The 23,347-nt window shown below is 41.7% G+C and overlaps 1 protein-coding gene and 2 long non-coding RNA genes across 3 annotated transcripts; all 3 read right to left on the bottom strand.

Moving 5' to 3' along the window:
- Positions 1–1,100: 1,100 nt before the first annotated feature.
- pex11a (peroxisomal biogenesis factor 11 alpha) lies at positions 1,101–4,443 on the bottom strand. Its single transcript, XM_064951837.1, has 3 exons — positions 4,140–4,443; positions 3,516–3,631; positions 1,101–3,111 (listed from the first exon to the last, which is right to left on the bottom strand). Exons 1-3 carry the CDS (start codon positions 4,193–4,195, stop codon positions 2,543–2,545), a joined length of 741 nt encoding a protein of 246 aa, XP_064807909.1. The 5' UTR covers positions 4,196–4,443; the 3' UTR covers positions 1,101–2,542.
- A 399-nt stretch (positions 4,444–4,842) lies between these two features.
- Positions 4,843–6,864, bottom strand: LOC135524371 (uncharacterized). Its single transcript, XR_010452940.1, has 3 exons — positions 6,850–6,864; positions 6,614–6,740; positions 4,843–6,365 (listed from the first exon to the last, which is right to left on the bottom strand). It is a non-coding gene; the product is annotated as an uncharacterized LOC135524371 (long non-coding RNA).
- Positions 6,865–8,085: 1,221 nt separating this feature from the next.
- LOC135524370 (uncharacterized) lies at positions 8,086–9,556 on the bottom strand. Its single transcript, XR_010452939.1, has 3 exons — positions 9,448–9,556; positions 8,933–9,000; positions 8,086–8,582 (listed from the first exon to the last, which is right to left on the bottom strand). It is a non-coding gene; the product is annotated as an uncharacterized LOC135524370 (long non-coding RNA).
- Between the last annotated feature and the right edge of the window lie 13,791 nt (positions 9,557–23,347).

Here is a 23,347-nt window from a genome sequence, read left to right as displayed (position 1 = left end):
ACGAGTCGCATTTTAGTCTCACCAGGGGTGATGGTCGGATTCGCATTTATCGTCGAAGGAATGAGTGTTACGAGGCCTGTACTCTGGAGCGGGATTGATTTTGTAGGTGGAGGGTAACAGTATTATTGGACTGAGCTTGTTGTCATTGCACGCAATCTCAATGCTGTGCGTTTATAGGGAAGACATTCTCCTCCCTAGCGGTACCCTTCCTGCAGGCTCATCCTGACATGACCGTCCAGCATGACAATGCCACCAGCCATACTGCTCGTTCTGTGCGTGATTTCCTGCAAGACAGGAATGTCAGTGTTCTGCCATGGCCAGCAAAGAGCCCGGAACTCAATCCCATTGAGCACCTCTGGACCTGTTGGATCAGAGGGTGAGGGCAAGGGCCACTCCCCCCTGAAATGTCTGGGAACTTGCAGGTGCCTTGGTGGAAGAGTAGGGTTACATCTCACAGCAAGAACTGGCAAATCTGGTGCAGTCCATGAGGAGATGCACTGCAGTACTTAATGCAGCTGGTGGCCACACCAGATACTGACTGTTACTTTTGATTTTGGCTTCTCCCTTTGTTCAGGAACACATTATTAAATTTCTGTTAGTCACATGTCTGTGGAACCTGTTCAGTTTGTCTCAGTTGCTGAATCTTATGTTCATACAAATATTTACACATGTTAAGTTTGCTGAAAATAAACGCAGTTGACAGTGCGAGGACGTTTCTTTTTTTGCCGAGTAGTTTGGGGAAAATTGCACAACTTTAGATAAAATCAATTAAGCAAACGACAAATATTCTCCATGTTTGGATAAGATGCACTTATTTTCCAAATCATTAAAATAACCTTGGTTATTACCTTTGAATACTAGGTAAATATTAGCAATGTGGGGAAAGGGAACCTTGACCAATAATGCATTACTTTGAACTTTCGCAATCCGATAAAAAAATGCATTTCAACACCAAATGATCATCTACTTTGTGTTCCAATATTTTTCTGTCCCATGGGCCCAATTTATCAAACATGCTTGGTCTTTAAATTTTAACTTTGTCCAACTCAGGACTTCCAATAACTTTACATATGCATTGTGAATTATAGCATAAACGTCAACAGAATCTATTTTTTTATTGAACAGGTTTGGTCAAATTCAATCCATTTTGTTACATTGCATTATGCATAGAAATATATTAAGTATTAATAAGGCTCTTCCATTATGGAATACATTATTTGCATAAACTTTTTGTACTTTTCTCATGATAAACAGAACATTACAACTATTGATTAGTGTTACTCATTAGAACCTTTTGAAACTTTGATTTCAATCTATAACCATAGTGTTTGTTACAAACATTTCACAGCGCTGGAGAAATACTGATTTCTAGGCCATATCCCTGCCATAGTTGATATCCCAGGCAGATCCCATTAAAAAGTGAGGTAGACTATGTATGCTGAATAGCATCTATTAAGAGGAAGATTATTGTAACTAAAAAGGCAGGAGTGGCCTAAACATCAGTGTTTCATGTACTGGTACATATTTAAACAACGATAAAGAAAAATACTGGACATGATTTGACAATTACACAAGACATCAACAAAACTTTTTAGTAAATAATCCAATTGGTCACAATCTAAAGTACACTTGAATTTGTGTTCATTTCAATCAGTTATATTCTACATCATAAGGGCCTTATTTCCAAAGTGAAAGCTTCCTTTTATCAATTGCACAGGCTGTGCAAATTCACCTGATACAAAGTGGCCTTGGAATCAAAGACATACAGTAGACAGTGTGGTAATGTTGAATCACGCAACTCATGATCCGTCAAGTTATTTAGTTAATAAAGCATTATGGCCCCCACCTACAGTGCTCTACAGTGTTCAATTAAAAATTGCTGGGTGGTTCGAGCCCTGAAAGCTGATTGGCTGACAACCATGGTATATCAGACCGTATACCATGGGTATGAAAACATTTATTTTTACTGCTCTAAATACATTAACCAGTATAAAAGAGCAATAAGGCACCTTGGGGATTTATGATACATGGCCAATATACAACGGCTAAGGGCTGTGTTGAGGCACTCCATATTGCGTTGTGCATGAGAACAGCCCTTAGCCATGGTATATTGGCCATATATCACAAACCTCCTCGGGCTCAATTAAACACTAGTAAACCAAGTTAATTAAGATCCCAGTCCAGCCCCGTTTGTCTTTGTGGTTCCTAAATACTGCACAGTTCCCTTCATAATATATTAATTTTGAAAATGTCTAAAAAGGTACATATGGATCCACCTATGAGCTGTTGCTGGTCCTAACAGTAATCATAAACATTGGCTACTCATAAGTGTTTGCCCTTTAAGCTCGTAATTGCTATCTGAAGGGGTTGCTGTAATCAGTGAACTTCTGCTAGCATGCAACTTCCCCTGAAGTGATTCAAAATAGGATAGTACCCCTGAAAAATGACTATAAACCTTAGTACTGGCATCTGCCCATTGTACTGTGTATGGCTTCTCTTCATTTCATAATTCTAGCTCCTTTCATTTTCCTTCAACTCTAGGTTATGGTTGGATTTTCAAACTGGGGTGCAAGACTGACACTATCCCTAAGAGAGATGAAATCAGCCCACAAAAGCCCACCACTCCTGGGTTTGACCGGTACACACCCAGCCTGTCCAGTGGAATGAAAATATCACAAATGTTTTTCAGTGTGTCAAGGGTAACCGAGGGATGGCTTTTAAGACTCTCGAAAAGCAGGAACAGAAAAGCATCCAGTTGAGGAACAATAACAGTAGCCACATCAGGGTTGTCATTGAGGTGCTGATCCATTTTCTCCTGAAACTGCCTATCTCTGGTTCTCTGAACCATAGTCTGGGTGATTACGTAAACATCTCTGGTCAGACTCATAACCAGGGACAGGAAGTAGCAACAAGAGGCATTCAAGCTCCAGCGCTCCTTGTCGATACCAGGGACAAGGCCAACATTTCTGGCCCAGAGCACATTGTCGCAGATAAAGTAAAGGGCGCGGTTGATGTTCGCCACAGTAAGGCAGAGGCGCAACACAGGGTCAGAGAGCTGCAAGGTTCGCTTGGCAGCGTCAATGGAATTCACAGTGTTCCCCAGTCTGAGCACTGAAACAAAGAACATAGAAGGACAGAATTCAGCACTTGCTCATGAATGAAAACAGTTATCATCAAGTAAGCTACATTTGACTGATTGCTGACAAATATTTGGTTCAACACAAAACTAGAGCTTCTTCCCAGGAATAGAACAGCTTTCCTATATGACCTATGGCTGGGGAAAATATCTGCTTATGTAACTATTAACAGTCTATGTCTTATGCAATTACAGAAACAGCCTAGGGGTCCTACTTGAGGGTCTGATACCTAAAATGTTCTCCACTTAGTCAATAAAGCAATCCAATAATAATTAGCCTACAGCTTGTTTCAAAAACACTTGTTCTAAAGGTTAGTAATCTACAGTATGTCCCTGGGGAATGTAGTATTTGGTGGTGGTGAAGATTGTACAAACTCACATTTCCTTCCAGAACTCATGTTGGACTCCAGACTCTGCAGCTTGACAACAAGCTCTTTCCTTGCAGAATTATTGCGAAGCAAATACTTCACCAAGGCACATGCATATTGGGTTGTCCTGAAATACAAACAATAGACATTATGACCATTAGACACATCTCAGCAACCATGTCTACTTTTATTTAACTATTCAAGTCAGTTAAGAACAAATTCTTATTTTCAATGACGGCTTAACCCGGACGACGTTGGTCCAATTGTGCGCCGCCCTCTCGATCACGGGCGATTGTGATACAGCCCGGGATCGCACCAGGGTCTGCAGTGCCTTAGACCACTGCGCTACTCGGGAGCAATGTGTAACAAGTACGTTAGACTGAAAAGGAGATCATCATACAAACTAAGCTGATCTGACTTGCTAGATTGACAGTCAGCAAGCTACATTAGCAAAGAGGTGTAACTTGTTGCAGCAAATTAATGATGGATAACATTGGCATTAGTTAGCAAGCTAAGGTTGGAATTATGCTCAACCCCAACTTTTAAATGAAGAGTTAGCTAAATTACTGCAGACAGCTAACGTTAGCTTGCTACTAAATAAGACGATTTAGCTAGCTAACTTACCAATGACATACCTGAAAATACGATCCCTTCCTTGACTTTGATTTGTGAATTTAACAAAAGACTCCATTGCGACCAGTGCCTTATTGTTTCAAACAGCAGATAAAATGTCAAACTTGCAGCCAAACCGAGGCTAAAGTAAAGCAACTGCATAGAGATGGATAGGTGACTCCCCTTTGTATCTATGCTATTTTAGGGTATTTGACAGCATATGTAGGACAATTGAGGCAATCTCAATTTTGAAGTAGAACATTTTCTTCTTCACGATTGGCTGACCCCTCCTGGTGACCCACCCTCCTGATGACCCAGTTGGACTTCACTCCAACAAGGTCACAATGATGTTGGACGTCCCACCCAGTTTTCTACTACATAAAAATGGTGGACGCCTTCAATGGCGTTTTGGCCTCTATCATTCTCTATGGGCAAATGCTCTCATATCATAGCTTGCGAATTTACGTTCCAGTACGGAGGGTTTTGCCGACGGACAAGTGTGTTTGTCAAACAACCTTTCGAATACTTTTAACAATAATCATTTTATTATTTCCTTTCTTGGAGTAAGATTCACTGATCTTACATGAGTAATATGTAACAAAGCAAGTAAATTAGGCATAGTAATATCATGGTTCAACAGGTTTCAGCAATAATGATAGGCATGGAAGTACTTGCACATTAATCTCACAGGAATTACATTAATTTGAATACAAAGTACAGACAACATTAGAATGAAAGAAAACATTTATTTCAAAACAAGTAAAACACAAGAAGGGACATTCAACATGTGGCTCCAAGTGAAGGGAGATGTTGGCTTTGATAGTTAGTTGTATCTACATATACATTATATATGAACATGTAATCACCCTAAATTATGTTCATAATACATTATGAAAATATAGGCAATCATAACCATTTTATCCTGAACAACTACCCTCAAATGTTCCCTTTAGCCACAAAACCAAGCGACAGAAATCCGTATATTTATAGTTGAACACATAGTCCCTATAGCTTCCGTCCCTCTCTTTGCCCTTACCTGGGCTCGAATCAGGGACCCCCTGCACACATAGACTACAGTCACCCTTGAAGCATCGTTACACATCGCTCCACAAAAGCCGAGCAAGGGGAACAACTACTTCAAGGTCTCAGAGCAAGTGACGTTACGATTGAAACGCTATTAGCGCACCACGCTAACTAGCTAGCCATTTCACATCGGTAATAACAGCACAAGTAAACATGGTTCGATAATAAAACATACTATTATATTATTTATACCCTGTAACTGTATGCTTTCACATTGTGAGTGTCTTCTCACTTGAAGTATAGAAGGCTTAAGTCCTATTTCCTCATTTATCAGTTAGATGCATGGTTTACATTATTGAAAAGATATACCACTATAATATCCTCATATAGGAAATTATGCAATCCTGACCATTTGGGGCAAGCAGCTACCCTGAAATGTTCTGAGACACTTCACATTGCTTCACATAGCATTGTGATAGTTGAACATACAGTATGTCCATTAGTTTAAGGTACAACAGAAATTATGTATTATGTTAATCATGTTATGATTAACATAATAAACTGCCATCATATTGTGAGAGTCTTCTCGCTTCATGGTTTCAAGGCTTAAGTCCTCCTTCCTCATCTGATAGGCGCCACTTCTCCCTTTAAGGCCTGGTAGACATCTTGTCTTATCTTCAGTACCTCAGGTGGAACTCTGCCCTCCTGTCTCCTAGTGGCTCTCTTTTGTGCCTTTCAGCGGTTTGTGATGCAGTTTTTGCATGACACACAGCAGAAGATGGGAGTTTAGACTTGTGGCTTCATTTCAGGAGAGATCCTGGGTTTGGAGGTTAGATGCATCTACATATCTTACATTATTGAAAAGATATCTACAACCATAATATCCTCATATAGTAAATTATGCAATCCTAACCATTAGCCAAAGCAGCAACCCTGAAATGTTCTGAGCCACTCAGAAATTCCTTCAAGTACCTTCACATAGCATAGTGATAGTCTGTTTTGTTCGAGGTTAAGTCCTTCCTCATCTGGAAGGAGTTCCTCCTCCTAGTTTTAAGGCCTGTTTCAGTGCCTCAGATGGACTTCTGCCCACCGGTTCCACAAGGAACCCGGTGTCCTACCCTTGGCAGTAGACTGACTATACACTATAAAAAGTAATTATACTTGTAATCTTCATTCTTTTCGTCATAATCATCATCTTCCTCTTCATCCTGCTCATCTGTGGTCGTCTGCAGATAGAACATGTTTATCAGTTATGCAATGTGTGTGAGAGATCCTTTATCATGTGATGTTGACTGTACATTTGAGTGAGAATGATACAACTGATCACTTTTACAAAATTTAAAATTTAAAACTAAACAGTATTTTGTAGCAATACAATGTAATACAGTGTAAGTAGTTATGTGTTGCTGGTATATATTGGACTGTTCCTAAAATAGAAGTTGTCATTGATGCAATCAAAAAACACAAAGCTTACCATAATGACGTTCAGCAAGGGACTGCAGGACTGAGGAGAGCGAGCCGTGTGTGGATTTTATACTGCAGGGTAGCAACAAAACCAGAGTCTCCACCTCCCCTGTGAAATGAAACTCAGACCGACCTTTCTGGGGAAAAAAACAGATGGGAAAGGGTGTGTCTCAGTGAAGTGCGACTGAGCACAGTGCATACTAAACATGCACACTCACTCACTCACTCACTCACTCACTCACTCACCCTCCAATGGATCTGCTGAAAAACCCCTGACACGTCTACTGGAAAAGCCTGACACCTCTGCTGGAAAACACCTGACACACCTGACATGAAGTTAGTGGAGCCAATACATCCTCTACCCTGTTGGCTGAGTGTACAGGCTGGTGTTTACTGCATTATTGTCATCTACTCTGTTGGCTGAGTGTACAGGCTGGTGTTTACTGCATTATTGTCATCTACTCTGTTGGCTGAGTGTACAGGCTGGTGTTTACTGCATTATTGTCATCTGGAGGAATCCAATCAACTGGAAGGTGGAAATAAGAGGTGTATTTGTACCAACACGTACCCTTTACCAGTGCTAAAAGGCCTTTAGCACAATACACTACTAAACATTTGAAACTATGGTCAGAGAAATATCTTACAAAGGCAGACTTTATATTTTATTGTCTTTAGAAAGCTACACTGTACATTATCTGATGATTAATGTTATGTCATTATCAAATATTGTGTAATTGTACTTTGCATTCCTTTGTAATCATTTATTTCCCCTGGACATTTTGAAAAGTCACACCAGTGGGGTGCATGAGCCTCGAGTCTCATGATGAGACCTTCTAAAACTACACATGTTAATACATGTACACTAGGATTTTGTCACTCTTGACTATCCAGCTGGCACCCACCCACTAATGCACCTTATATCTGCTAATGGCTAGTGACCTTGTGCCCATATTGAGCAAATGACAGTTCTCATAGTCAAATCAAATGACATTTTATTGTATGTATGTTATTGAACTGTTGTGTCACTGTCACTGTTGTTAGCCTGTTGTACTCCTGTCTGTAACATAATTGGCACTAAAACTCCTATCAAAACTAAACCTACTCTAACAATTCATATGAACCATTCTTATGTTTGAATTTAACTAATACTAGTAAGGACCGATGAGGGAAAGACTCATTTGGTCAATACATCGATAGAGAATTCAAACATACTATATTTTGGTGAAAGGATACAATTAAGCAATAAGGCCCAAGGAGGGGTGGTAAATTGGCAATTTAGCACTATCCCACGAGGTGCCTTATTGCCATCATAAACTTATTACCAATGTAATTAGAACAGTAAATAGTCATTTTTTGTCATACCCATGGTATAAGGTCTGATATACCACAGCTTTCAGCCAATCAGCATTCTAGACTCAAACCACTCGGTTTATAATATGGAATAAACAACACATAGAAACAACAGACACTGGACAAAACATGTTAAAGTTGCATGTGTTTACAGTTTTATTTTCACATTTTCATTGGTTTTTACAAGTAAATGTTGCGTACAGCCTTTTTAGGTGAATCTATTATGGGATTGTGTTTATCAGCAGGCCCCTCCCTCGAGCCCACCTAACCAAGCACGCAGACCACCAGAAGCCAAAGGGAAAAAGGGAAGTGGAAAGTAGTTTTGGCTTTTGTGGTTTTGCTTCTGTAGTCTGAGTTTTGGTTAGTTGTTTCGAGGTCACTGCATTTCTGCAGCACTGGCTCTGCACACGTCACCCCCTGCTGGCCCGGCATGGGAACACAACGCATCGGCCTTGTTCCTGCGGTAGGCAGCACCACTGTTGCGTTACTCCCTAGTGAAGGCCGCACCCGATGTGTAGTGTTCTCATGACCGGACGGTCGCGGGGGAGGCGCGACCCGCCCTTAGTCTAGCCCAGGATTTCTTCTCCTCCTCCTCCTCCTCCTCCTCCTCCTCCTCCTCCTTCTCCTCACTGTGGGAAGAGGGATTGGGCTCAGTACTACATTTCATAAACATTCACCACAGCAAAACCTTCACATTTGCTCATAAACCTTTATCAAACAGTACTTTATCACTGGTGATGCAAGGGAGTGGCAGAGAAAACAGCAGCAGTAGAGGTCTTGATACGCATCATTGAACGTGTCCCAATACAGACTTATTGACTTATTGACAGTTCTGAGTAGTTGTGAGACATTTCTTGATTTACAGCAATAAAAAGGAAGTCTACTTGTCACCTTTTTTTACAGATACATTATCTAGGACCTGACATCTCTGAACAGTAATATATTATTTTACAGAGATACTTCAAACAGAGATATTTACATGATTCATAGCAAGCAGACAGAATGGGACTCCATGGGTGACCTGTTAAAGGGTTATGATCACCAGCCCTGAAACACAAAGAATGACAGACTTAGATGTGACGCAGTCAATAATTACAAAACATGGTCGCTTCCCTTTTTTCAGACTCTGATTCTGAATTCAATGTATTACATGGTTTATCAATAATTCAAAAGCTATTCATTTAATTATTTTTCATATTTTCTCAATAAATCTGCTACTCTCTGACTAACAACAACAACAGGCTGTTGTCATATGATAATGACTGTACATCACATTAAACCTGTACTGCTCTTATTCATAATACAGGAAATGTACTTTAATAATTTTTTTTAAGTTTTAAAAAACATTCCTGTTTGTCATATTAACTTCACTTTAAAAAGTAAAAGAAATAATTATGCTGAAATTTATGTAAACTCAACTATATATTCATCAGGTCAAATAACACAGGTCAAAGTTTACAGTGAGTTCTTCATCATTATAGAGATAAAACTCACCCCTGAATCCTTCAGCAGACATATCCGCAGGATAGAAAGGACAGATGAATCACTGCATCTTCCTTATAAACCCTGAGAACCCAATCTCCTCCTCCTACTCCTCCCCCTCCTCTCCTGCTCCTGCTCCTCCTCTTACTTTCCCTCGTCCTATACCCTGAACTGTTTAGCCCTGTCTGACAGCACCTCAGACAAGCAGCCTGCATTGTGTGTTTGTGTGTGTGTGTGTGTGTGTGCGTGTGTGTGTGTGCGCGTGTGTGTGTGTGTGTGTCAGCAAGCTTTACTTCTTTCTTTGTCTGTGTTGTTTACATCAACATCCATCTTTAAGTTTCATTTTTTGCACTGCCTCTATTTCTCAGATAGGGTGTGCCTTCTTTGGTTACTAGGTGCTGAACAAACACAACAAAACTCAATGTTACTTTCGTAATCCTGGTTAACAGATAATAATTGAGATAAATCACTTATTGGTTCCAGTGGCGAACTGGCGAATGAGATGAGCCCCTCCCTCTTTATAACCCAGAAATGTGTATTTAAAAGAGAACCAATCTATGATGTGCGTACATGTACAGTGCATTTGGAAAGTATTCAGACCCATTGACCTTTTCCACATTTTGTTACGTTACAGTGTTACTCTAAAATGGATTCAATAATTTTTTCCTTAATCTACACACAATACCTCGTATTCAGACCCTTTACTCAGTACATTGTTGAAGCAACTTTGGCAGCGATTACAGCCTCGAGTCTTCTTGAGTATGACAATACAAGCTTGGCACACCTGTATTTGGGGAGATTCTCCCATTCTTCTCTGCAGATCCTCTCAAGCTCTGTAAGATTGGAAAGGGAAAGCCACTGCACAGCTATTTTCAGGTCTCTCCAAAGATGTTCGATCGGGTTCAAGTCCGAGTTATGACTAGGCCACTCAAGGACATTCAGAGACTTGTCCCGAAGCCACTCCAGCGTTGTCTTGGCTGTGTGCTTAGGGTCGTTGTCCTGTTGGAAGGTGAACTTTCGCCCCAGTCTGAGGTCCTGAGCTCTCTGGAGCAAGTTTTCATCAAGGATCTCTCTGTACTTTGCTCTGTTCATCTTTCCCTCGATCCTGACTAGTCTCCCAGTCCATGCTGCTGAAAAACATCCCCACAGCATGATGCTGCCACCACCATGCTTCACCGTAGGGATGGTGCCAGGTTTCCTCCAGATGTAACATGTAACGCATTCAGGCCAAACAGTTCAATCTTGGTTTCATTAGAGCAGAGAATCTTGCTTCTCATGTTCTGAGAGTCAAAACCTGTTTTGGGGAAAATTCCAAGTGGGCTGTCCTGACCCTTTTACCGAGGAGTGGTCATTCTACCATAAATGCCTGATTGGTGGAGTGCTGTAGAGATGGTTGTCCTTCTGGAAGGTTCTCCCATATCCACAAAGGAACTCTGGGGCTCTGTCAGAGTGACCATCGGGTTCTTGGTCACCTCCCTGACCAAGGCTCTTCTCCCCCGATTGCTCAGTTTGGCCAGGCGGCCAGCTCTAAAAAGAGCCTTGTTTGTTCCAAACTTCTTCTATTTAAGAATGATGGAGGCCACTGTATTCTTGGGGACCTTCAATGCTGAATAAATATTTTGGTTCACTTCTCCAGATCTGTGCCTCGACACAATCGTGTCTCAGAGCTCTACGAACAATTCATTTGACCTCATGGCTTAGTTTTTGCTCTGACATGCACTGTCAACTGTGGGACATTATATAGACAGGTGTGACTTTCCAAATCATGTCCAATCAATTGAATTTACCGCAGGTGGACTCCATTCAAGTTGTAGAAACATCTCAAGGATGATCAATGGAAACAAGATGCACCTGAGCTAAATTTAGAGTCTGATAGCAAATGGTCTGAATACTTAATAGCCAATAATGACAAAGCGAAAACAGTTTTTTAGAAATGTTTGCAAATTTACTAAATATAAAACACAAAAATACCTTATTTACGTGTGTATCAATTTTAGAATAAGGCTGTAGAGTAACAAAATGTGAAAAAAGTCAAGGGGTCTGAATACTTTCTGAATGCGCTGTATGTGTGCGTGCGGGGCAGGAGATAACCAATCCCATTCAAGGAAGTATAAAACCAGAGAAGGTTCTAAACTCCACGGTAATGTTGGCCTACATGAAGATAATTACAAAAAAGTACAAATAAAATAATGCAGTGAGACTGATGTGAAATTGTTAGTATGTATCAATTCAAGGATGTGTCAAGGTGATTTGATATGATTTACTTACACCACACTACTAGCTATATGTATCATTTTGCAGTAGTTCTCTGCAATGTGGAATCAATATCAGAGAGCTTATAAATACCTGAAAGGCAAAACTACAAAACAAATGACACAGGTAAGTTTGTTCATGTCGCATAGGTTCTTTCCATTTTTATTTTCAATTTTAAAAACATTTAAGGAAATCATGCTTTCAGCCTTGTAGTGTATTTGGGATTTGGGTTTAAATCAGCAGTTCCCCCACGAGCTGCCGAAACACGGACAACCAGAAGCCAACCAAAATAAAGAAAATAATGGTTCTTCATCTGGCTGCATTCTATATAGTTACATTGCTTGTTTAAGTATTCAGGTAACTATTCATTGTTTAAGTATTCAGGTAAGTAATATAAGCTTTGTGCTTTGGATGAGCTTCATCTTGTCGTCCTAGGTGTTTTCGGGTGTCTAGCGCTTGGGTTCGTTGGTGCGTCAAGGTCACCTGGCTCTGCTCACCAGGCCCGACTAAGTTAATCTTAGAACCTTAGCATCAAGATACTTTTGGGAAAGCGGGCACAGGTCCTGAAAGGTCATGCTGAGGGTCAGTACCTGCTCGTGAACAGATTCCCAACACACCCCTCAGGACATGGTCAGGGACCCAGTGATCTCCCCTTAGGAGCCTCCTCTCTTCCTCCTTGTCACCGTGGGACAAGACTTTGTTTTGGTCACAGCTAGTCCACAAGGCAACTCTGGCCCTACAATTTAGTATGTTTACAGGTTCATTTGAATTATATTAATCTTTATTGTCCAAAAAAGGTTTATTCATCACAGGCACATTCATGTTGCGGATGTGAGGTACAATAAAATACACAGCAAGCAGACAGAGTGGGGACTCCATGGTGACCTGACAGATGGTCACCAGTACTGCAACACAAGGAAGGACACACATAGATGTAAGTGACGCAGGCGACACTGACACTTCCTGGTTCAGGATTGATGTTTAACAAATACTCTTACCATGTATTATATTATTGTCAAAGTTATCTTGTACTATAGCAATTTTACTCTAAAGACAAAACAGTAGCCTTTCCGTGTGACTGTAAATGAACAACACAAATACAATATTTTGGTTTGATGACATTGTAATGCATGCAAAGTGAATTACATACAAAGCACATTAAACAATAAAACAATACATCACTATACAAGCTATTAGATCTCTATGGAAAAGAAACTCGCCCCTGAACCCTTTAGTCAAGGACTCCGCAGAATAAAAAGGACAGATCAAACGTTGCATCATCCATCTATTCTCTGAAAAAACCCTCCCCTCCTCCTCAACTGTCAATGCCGAGGGCCACAGGAAAGCACCTAATTTACCCTCAGCCCGCATTGTTTGTGTGTGTGTCACAGGAGGTTGGTGGCACCTTAATTGGGGAGGATGGGCTTGTGGCAATGGCTGGAGTGGAATAGGTGGAATGGTATCAAATACATCCAACACATGGTTTCCATTGACGCCATTCCATTTGCTCCGTTCCAACCATTATTATGAGCCGTTCTCCCCTCAGCAGCCTTCTGCGGTGTGTGCTGACTCATGCACACGCTGAGCACAATGGCTATTTGCCACAAAACTCTTTCCCTTCAGTTTTGTTTCCAGTAAAGTCTGTCTTGAGTTTAATTTCCCTGCTCCCTTTTCTCAAGACAGGGTGTGTGTCTGGTTACTAGGTTTCTAGGCACCCTTCTCAACAAGTACAACTCTTATTTTTAGATGGCAATGAAAGCTATACAAAACTCTTAACATAAAACTCTGTCTTTATATAACTTTCACATCAGCAATCACATCTCCATTTTACTTTTTGTTACACGTTTTATTATCATCCTGCTTACTCCAGACCCGGTCCTAACCCCCTGGACTTAAGAGAGGAAGTCGAGAGAGAGGCAGGCGAGGCAGCATCCTGACGAGATTAGGTCGGCGAGCAAATAGAATGGATTGCCCTCCTCTATTGGCAAACGTGCAGTCACTGGAGAACAAGCTGGATGAGCTCCGTTCGAGACTATCCTGCTAACGGGACCTGAAAAACTGGAATATCCTATGTTTCTCAGAGTCGTGACTGATTTGTCAGAACCAGACGGCAAGACAAAGGGAGGAAGGGTCTGTCTCTGTTAACAACAGCTGGTCCGTGTTCTCTAATGTTAAGGTCTCAAGTTTTTGCTCACCTGAGCTAAAATACCTCACGACTACAGACCATACTATTTAACAAGAGAGTCTTAATCTATATTTCTTGTAGCGGTCTATAGTGTTTACCACCACAAACCAATGCTGGCACTCAATGATCTCTATAGGACCATAAGCACACAATAAATTTGACATTAAGAGGCGGCATTTCTCGTAGCCAGTGCTGGGAAATGGAAAATTCTAGATCCCCTTTAATCCACACACAAATATATACAAGGTCCTCCCTCACACTCCCTTTGGCAAATCAGACCGTTATCCTATCCTCCTTCTACCTGCTTACAAGCAAAAACTCAAACAGGAAGTACCAGTGACTGTTTCACTAGCACAGACTGGAATATGTTCCAGGATCTATCTGATAACACCCAAATCATTTGGTTTCCTGGATCCTTTCACAGCATTATAAGGCTGCGTTGAGACAATGACTTATCAATGATCCAAGCCCAGCTCAGTTAACCCCTGCCATTGTGTCACTGAGTCATCATAATGCTTTAGAAAATGTACATTATACGAGGGGCATTGGAAGACACAATGTTTAATTAACCTAATTTATGTCCCTCTAACTGCCCTGAATGCCCCTGCTGATCCTACCGCTATTGTAATGCAGCAAACATGTGCCTATGAACCAGATTTATGCTGTTAGCACTGAGGCCGTGTGCCCTAGTAGGAAGTCCACTGTGTGCAGCTCATCCTGCACTAAGATAAATAACATGAGAATTTCTACTTCTGCTGAGCTTCTCAGTAAAGCAATGAAAACAAGCATCCCAGAAAAGTGCTCAAAATAGCCCATGTTAACATGCAGTGACGTGGGAAAGTATTCAGACCCCTTGACTTTATTCACATTTCGTTACAACCTTATTCTAAAATTGGTTAAATAGTTTTTTCCCCTCATCAATCTACACACAATAATTCATAATGGCAATGCAAAAACAGGTTAAGATTCTTTATTTTTGCAAAAAAATGATTTATATTACATTTACATAAGTATTCAGGACTTCATTGAAGCACCTTTGTACGCGATTACAGCATCGCGTCTTCTTGTGTAGGACGCTGCAAGCTTGGCACATCTGTATTTGGGGAGTTTCTCCCATTCTTCACTGCAGATCTTCTCAAGCGCTGTCATGTTGGATGGGGAATGTTGCTGCACAGCTATTTTCAGGTCTCTCCAGAGATGTTCGATCAGGTTCAAATCCGGCTCTGGCTGGGCTCTGGCCGGCTCTGGCTGGGACATTCAGAGACTTGTCCCGAATCCACTCCTGCGTTGTCTTGACTGTGTACTTTGGTTTGTTGTCCTGCTGGAAGTTTAACCTTCGCCCCAGTCTGAGGTCCTGAGCACTCTGGAGCAGGTTTTCATAAAATCAAATCAAATTTATTTATATAGCCCTTTGTACATCAGCTGATATCTCAAAGTGCTGGACAGAAACCCAGCCTAAAACCCCAAACAGCAAGCAATGCAGGTGTAGAAGCACGGTGGCTAGGAAAAACTCCCTAGAAAGGCCAAAACCTAGGAAGAAACCGAGAGAGGAACGAGGCTATGTGGAGTGGCCAGTCCTCTTTTGGCTGTGTCGGGTAGAGATTATAACAGAACATGGCCAAGATGTTCAAATGTTCATAAATGACCAGCATGGTCAAATAATAATAATCACAGGCAGAGCACTTGAAACTGGACCAGCAGCACGGCCAGGTGGACTGGAGACAGCAAGGAGTCATCATGTCAGGTAGTCCTGAGGCATGGTCCTAGGGCTCAGGTCCTCCGAAAGAGAGAAAGAAAGAGAGAAAGAGAGAATTAGAGAGAGCATACTTAAATTCACACAGGACACCGTATAGGACAGGAGAAGTACTCCAGATATAACAAACTGACCCTAGCCCCCTGACACATTAACTACTGCAGCATAAATACTGGAGGCTGAGACGGTAGACACTGTGGCCCCATCCGATGACACCCCGGAACAGGGCATTCAGGCCAAAGTATTCAATCTTGATTCTCATGGTCTGAGAATCTTTGTTTATTTGTTATTTTTCCAGGTAAGTTGACTGAAAACACGTTCTCATTTGCAGCATCAACCTGGGGAATAGTTACAGGGGAGAGGAATGAGCCAATTGTAAACTGGGGATTATTAGGTGACCGTGATGGTTTGAGGGCCAGATTGGGAATTTAGCCAGGACACTGGGGTTAACACCCCTACTCTTACAATAAGTGCAATGGGATATTTAATGACCTCAGAGAGTCAGGACACCCGTTTAATGTCCCATCCGAAAGATGGCACCCTACACAGGGCATTGGGATATCTTTTTTTTTGACCAAAGGAAAGAGTGCCTCCTACTGGCCCTCCCACACCACTTCCAGCAGCATCTGGTCTCCCATCCAGGAACTGACCAGAACCAACCATGCCTAGCTTCAGAAGCAAGCCAGCAGTGGTATGCAGGGTGGTATACTGCTGGTGATTGATTAGACATGATTAGGTGCCTTTGGCAAACTCCAAGAGGGCTGTCATGTGCCTTTCACTGAGGAGTGGCTTCAGTCTGGCCACTCTTCCATAAAGGCCTGATTGGTGGAGTGCGGCATAGATGGTTGTCCTATTGGAAGGTTCTCCCATCTCCACAGAGGAACTCCAGAGCTCTGTCAGAGTGACCATCGGGTTCTTGGTCACCTCCCTGACCAAGGCCCTTCTCTCCCAATTGCTGTTTGGTCGGGTAGTCAGTTTCAAACTTCTTCCATTTAAGAATGACGGATGCAACTGTGTTCTTGGGGACATTCAATGCTGCAGACATTTTTTGGTACCCTTCCTCAGATCTGTGCCTCGACACAATCCTGTCTCGGAACTCTACGGACAATTCCTTCGACCTCATGGCTTGGTTTTTGCTCTGACATGCACTGCCAACTGTAGAAACTTATATAGACAGGTGTGTGCCTTTCCAAATCGTGTCCAATCAATTGAATTTACCAAAGGTAGGCTCCAATCCAGATGTAGAAACATCAAGGATGATCAATGGAAACAGGATGCACCTGAGCTCAAGGTTTATCCGTTATATATTTTTTATACACCTGCAAACATTTCTAAAAATCTGTTTTTGCTTTATTATGATGTGTTGTGTGTAAATTGCTAAAAAATATATATATATATTGAATATATTTAGAATAAGGCTGTAACATAACAATGTAGAAAAAGTCAAGGGGTCTGAATACATTCAGAAGGCACTGTATGCAGCAGGTGAGTTTTAAGTTCAGAGAAGGTAATTTTCAACAAGAAAATGCACCTTTATAAAGGAGAGCTACAAACGCAATGGTCAAAAGACTCTTATACAGTTATAGTCGGAAGTTTACATACACCTTAGCCAAATCCATTTAAACTCAGTTTTTCACAATTCCTGACATATAATCCTAGTAAAAATTCCCCGTCTTAGGTCAGTTAGGATCACCACTTATTTTAAGAATGTGAAATGTCAGAATCTCATAGAGAGAATTATTTATTTCAGCTTTTACTTCTTTACTACTTTCATCACATTCCCAGTGGGTCAGAAGTATACATACACTCAATTAGTATTTGGTAGCATTGCCTTTAAATTGTTTTACTTGGGTCAAATGTTTTGGGTACCTATCTCCGAGCGTCCAACAATATGTTGGGTGAATTTTGGCCCATTCCTCCTTACAGAGCTGGTATATCTGAGTCAGGTTTGGAGGCCTCCTTGCTCGCAAACGCTTTTTAATTTCTGCCCACAAATTTTCTATAGGATTGAGGTCATGGCTTTGTGATGCCCACTCCAATACCTTGACTTTGTCCTTAAGCCATTTTGCCACAACTTTGGAAGTACCCTTGGGTTCATTGTCCATTTGGAAGACCCTTTTGAGACCAAGCTTTAACTTCCTGCCTGATGTCTTGAGCTGTTGCTTCAAAATATCCACATAATTTTCCTCCCTCATGATGCCATCTAGTTTGTGAAGTGCACCAGTCCCTCCTGCAGCAAAGCACCCCCACAACATGATGCTGACACCCCTGTGCTTCATGGTTGGGATGGTGTTCTTCAGCTTGCAAGCCTCCCCCTTTTTCATCCAAACATAACGATGGTCATTATGGCCAAACAGTTATATTTTTGTTTCATCAGACCAGAGGACATTTCTCCAAAAAGTACGATCTTTGTCCCCATGTGCAGTTGCAAACCATAGTCTGGCTTTTTTTTATGGCGGTTTTTGAGCACTGGCTTCTTCCTTTCTGAGCGGCCTTTCAGGATATGTCAATATAGGACTTGTTTTACTGTGGATATAGATACTGTTGTATCTGTTTCCTCCAGCAACTTCACAAGGTCCATTGCTGTTGTGCTGGGATTGATTTTCGCACCAAAGTACATTCATCTCTAGGAGACAGAACGTGTCTTCTTCCTGAGCGGTATGATGGCTGCGTGGTCCCTTGTTGTTTATACTTGCACACTAATCAAATCCAAATCAAATTGTTTGTACAGATGAACTTGGTACCTTCAGCATTTGGAAATTGCTCGCAAGGATGAACCAGACTTGTGGAGGCTGATTTCTTTTGATTTTTCCATAATGTCAAGCAAAGAGGCACTGAGTTTGAAGGTAGGCCTTGAAATACATCCACAGGTACACCTCCAATTGACTCAAATAATGTCAATTAGCCAATCAGAAGCTTCAATAAGAGAGGATGGAGGAGGTGGTTACACGCGCTGTTGGTGCAGCAATTCAAGGAGTGAAGGAACACGTTGCTACCTTGCAAGATGAACTGGACATCCACATGGGATCAGTTCGAGCACTAATAGAAAAGGTGGATCACATTCAGACTGAGGCAAGGGGCCTAAAAAGGGACGTGAACATCTGCACTTGAGAAGATGCGGTTCCAAATGGCACCGTTTGAGGATCCAGACAGACGCAATAGCGTGAGGGTCACAGGGATTGCTACAAACCGGGAGGGTGGTGATGCAATTGCTTTCCTGCAAGAAGACCTTCCCAAGTGGATTCCGTACCTTGGTACTACTCCGATTCAAATGGCCCCCATGATCTACAACGAAAATGCAAAGGAGGACAACCCCCAGACCATGGTCTTCAAGGTTATTAGATACCAAGACCGCAACGCTATTCTACAAGGAGCGCGGGAAGCAAGAAAGAATGCACCCATCCAAGATGCCAGGAGAGCCATACATTTTTATGCGGACTACAGTGCCTTCACAAATGAGCAAAGGAAAGCATTTGCAGATGTCCAGAGGGAGTTGAACACACAGGGCATACCATCTTTTATGAACTATCCCGCTACCCTGTGACTTACTACTTTCAACGGTGAGCATCTTTCCTTCACCTCGGCAAAAGAGGCAGAGGAATGTCGGAGAAGTCTCCCGGGCGACAGGTCTACACGCCCACCCCCACTCCACAAAGAGAGTGCTTTCCTTTACGGATGCCGAGGATGGGCCCGGACAGCAGGATGATAAGGAGGCGGAGAATGAAATGGGAGCAACTGGGCGCTAAAGATGCAGCTAACCGGCTAGCTAATGTTTAGTTGACTTCTGAACTCTTTTATATATATACAGTGGGGAGAACAAGTATTTGATACACTGCCGATTTTGCAGGTTTTCCTACTTACAAAGCATGTAGAGGTCTGTGATTTTTATCATAGGTACACTTCAACTGTCAGAGACTACTGAATCTAAAACAAAAATCCAGAAAATCACATTGTAAGATTTTAAAGTCATTAATTTGCATTTTATTGCATGACATAAGTATTTGATCACCTACCAACCAGTAAGAATTCCGGCTCTCACAGACCTGTTAGTTTTTCTTTAAGAAGTCCTCCTGTTCTCCACTCATTACCTGTATTAACTGCATCTGTTTGAACTCGTTACCTGTATAAAAGACACCTGTCCACACACTTAATCAAACAGACTCCAACCTCTCCACAATGGCCACGACCAGAGTGCTGTGTAAGGACATCAGGGCTAAATTGTAGACATGCACAAGGCTGGGATGGGCTACAGGACAATAGGCAAGCAGCTTGGTGAGAAGGCAACGACTGTTGGCGCAATTATTAGAAAATGGAAGAAGTTCAAGATGACGGTCAATCACCCTCGGTCTGGGGCTCCATGCAAGATCTCACCTCGTGGGGCATCAATGATCATGAGGAAGGTGAGGGATCAGCCCAGAATTACATGGCAGGACCTGGTCAATGACCTGCAGAGAGCTGGCACCACAGTCTCAAAGAAAACCATTAGTAACACACTACGCCATCATGGATTAAAATCCTGCAGCGCACGCAAGGTCCACCTGCTCAAGCCAGCACATGTCCAGGCCCGTCTGAAGTTTTCCAATGACCATCTGGATGATCCAGAGGAGGAATGGGAGAAGGTCATGTGGTCTGATGAGACAAAAATAGAGCTTTTTGGTCTAAACTCCACTCGCCGTGTTTTGAGGAAGAAGCAGGATGAGTACAACCCCAGGAACACCATCCCAACCGTGAAGCATGGAGGTGGAAACATCATTCTTTGGGGATGCTTTTCTGCAAAGGGGACAGGACAACTGCACCATATTGAGGGGAGGATGGATGGGGCCATGTATCGCGAGATCTTGGCCAACAACCTCCTTCCCTCAGTAAGAGCATTGAAGATGGGTCGTGTCTGGGTCTTCCAGCATGACAACGACCAGAAACACACAACCAGGGCAACTAAGGAGTGGCTCCATAAGAAGCATCTCAAGGTCCTGGAGTGGCCTAGCCAGTCTCCAGACCTGAACCCAATAGAATCTTTGGAGGGAGCTGAAAGTCCATATTGCCCAGCGACAGCCCCGAAACCTGAAGGATATAGAGAAGGTCTGTATGGAGGAGTGGGCCAAAATCCCGGCTGCAGTGTGTGCAAACCTGGTCAAGAACTACAGGAAACAAAGGTTTCTGTACCAAATATTAAGTTCTGCTTTTCTGATGTATCAAATACTTATGTCATGCAATTAAATGCAAATGAATTACTTTAAAATCATACAATGTGATTTTCCGGATTTTTGTTTTAGATTACTTCTCTCACAGTTGAAGTGTACCTATGATCAAAATTACAGACCTCTACATGCTTTGTAAGTAGGAAAACCTGCAAAATCGTCAGTGTATCAAATACTTATTCTCCTTACTGTATATATATATCTTTATTTTGGACAGGAACTTCACTTAGTACCTGAGACCGAAAACAGAGGACGCTTTCCTTCACTGGGGCGGCAGGGTAGCCTAGTGGTTAGAGCATTGGACTAGTAACCGAAAGTTTGCAAGTTCAAATCCCCGAGCTGATAAGGTACAAATCTGTCGTTCTGCCCCTGAACAGGCAGCTAACCCACTGTTCCTAGGCTGTCATTGAAAATAAGAATTTGTTCTTAACTGACTTGCCTAGTAAAAGAAAAGGTAAAATAAATAAGAAACTGGAGATAAGGATTAACATTATCAGGACAGAACACAGAGGGCGTTCTTTATTGGAAGCCTATCAAATATAATCCAGTTAGAAATATAGTCCAGGTGCCCCAAAGCTTTTTACTATCATTCTTTATATAATTTATCTTTGTTTCATAGTGTAGTTTCTTTTTCTTTAGTTTAGTCACATGATTTCTTAATTTGCAGTACGTTTGCCAATCCGTTGGGCTGCCAGACTTAATTGCCATACCTTTTGCCTCATCCCTCTTAACCATACAATTTTTAAATTCCTCATCAATCCAAGGGGATTTATCAGTTTTTAACAGTCATTTTCTTAATGGGTGCGTGCTTATTAGTAACTGAAATAAGTAGTTTCATAAATGTGTCAAGTGGAGTGTCTGCTTGCTCCTCATTACACACCACAGACCAGGAAATATTCTTTACATCAACATATGAATCACTACAAAACTTATTGTATTACCTCTCATACAGTATATTAGGCCCAGCCTTTGGAACTTAGGTTTTCCTATATATGGCTATTATATTGTGATCACTACATCCTATGGATTTGGATACTGCTTTAAAGCAAATATCTGCAGTGTTAGTAAAAATATGATCAATACATGTTGATGATTTCATTCCTGTGCTGTTTGTAACTACCTTGGTAGGTTGACTGACAACCTGATCCAGGTTGCAGGCACTGGTTATAGTTTGAACTTTTTTCCTGAGTGGGCAGCTTGATGATAGCCAGTCAATATTTAAAATCACCCAGAAAATATACTTCTCTGTTGATATCACATACATTATCAAGCATTTAACACATATTATCCAGATGCTGACTGTTAGCACTTGGTGGTCTACAGCAGCTTACCACAAGAATGTGCTTCAGTTGAGTCAGATGAACCTGTAGCCATATTACTTCAACAGTATTTAACATTAGATTGTCTCTAATCTTTACAGGAATATGGTTCTGAATATACACAACACCACATCCGTTGGTATTTCTGTCTTTTCGGTAGATGTTAGAACCATGTATTGCTACCACTGTATCATCAAAGGTATTATCTAAGTGCGTTTCAGATATAGTCAGAATATGAATGTCATCTGTTACAAGCAAGTTATTGACTTCATGGACCTTGTTTCTTAGTCTACATATGTTAATATGGGCTATTTTTAGCACTTTTCTGGGTTGCTTGATTGTTTTAATGCTTAACTGGGAAGGTTATCAGAGGTAGACTTACTCATGTTATTTACATTGGAACTGATTATGCAGCTCAACCTCAAACTTCCACCAGACCAGAGTGACGTCCGGCTACTGGGCTGGAAGAAAAATAAAAGTAGGTGGTCATGGGTTCCCCAGTAGCTTATGTAGGTTTGCTACTTGCTTGCTAAGAGTAGCTACTTCGCACCTGTAGTCCTCCGCAAGCAAGAAGTTGCTACATTGAAAGTCAACATGGTCCACATTGTCCTGGAACAAAGCAAAGTAAATGCAGCTCCTGCAACGTTGGAAACATTCAATAGCGGCCTCCATTTGAGACAGCCGAGCCAGCTAGGCTTGCTGGACTTTCGCGTCTCTCCCCCTATATGGAATCTGGCAGTATCCAGATAGCAGCGCTCACAGCAATTTAGCCCAACAGAACTGCAGGATTCAAAATAAAATAAAAGTATATAAAAACACTGTCAGCTTTTAAAACAAGGTCTTAGTTCAGGTTTCAGCGTTCGACAGGTTTCAGTATAACCAATGAGGGGATGGCACGTGAGTATCTGCTTCTATAAACCAATGAGGAGATGGGAGAGGCAGGACTTGCACCGTGTCCAACATCACAAATAGAATTGACTTCTATTTTAGCTCTTGGCAACGCAGATGCTCGTTGGCGTGCGCAAGCAGTGTGGGTGCAATGATTGAATAACATTTATGCATTTTGCAGCGCTCGCGCATGCGACACGTGTGGGGTAGGCAGCATGAGTATGTGCGTCGCTCCAATACAAATTGCCTGCAACGCTTTCAGATAATAATAGTGGATGTGAACTATAAGGTAAATAAAACAAAACATTGGCGTTTT

This window comes from Oncorhynchus masou, chromosome 31, assembly GCF_036934945.1.
Source record: "Oncorhynchus masou masou isolate Uvic2021 chromosome 31, UVic_Omas_1.1, whole genome shotgun sequence".
Classification (NCBI taxonomy): Eukaryota; Metazoa; Chordata; class Actinopteri; order Salmoniformes; family Salmonidae; genus Oncorhynchus; species Oncorhynchus masou.
The sequence above is the reverse complement of the archived record's forward strand: the minus strand, read 5'-3'. Positions and strand labels throughout refer to the sequence as shown.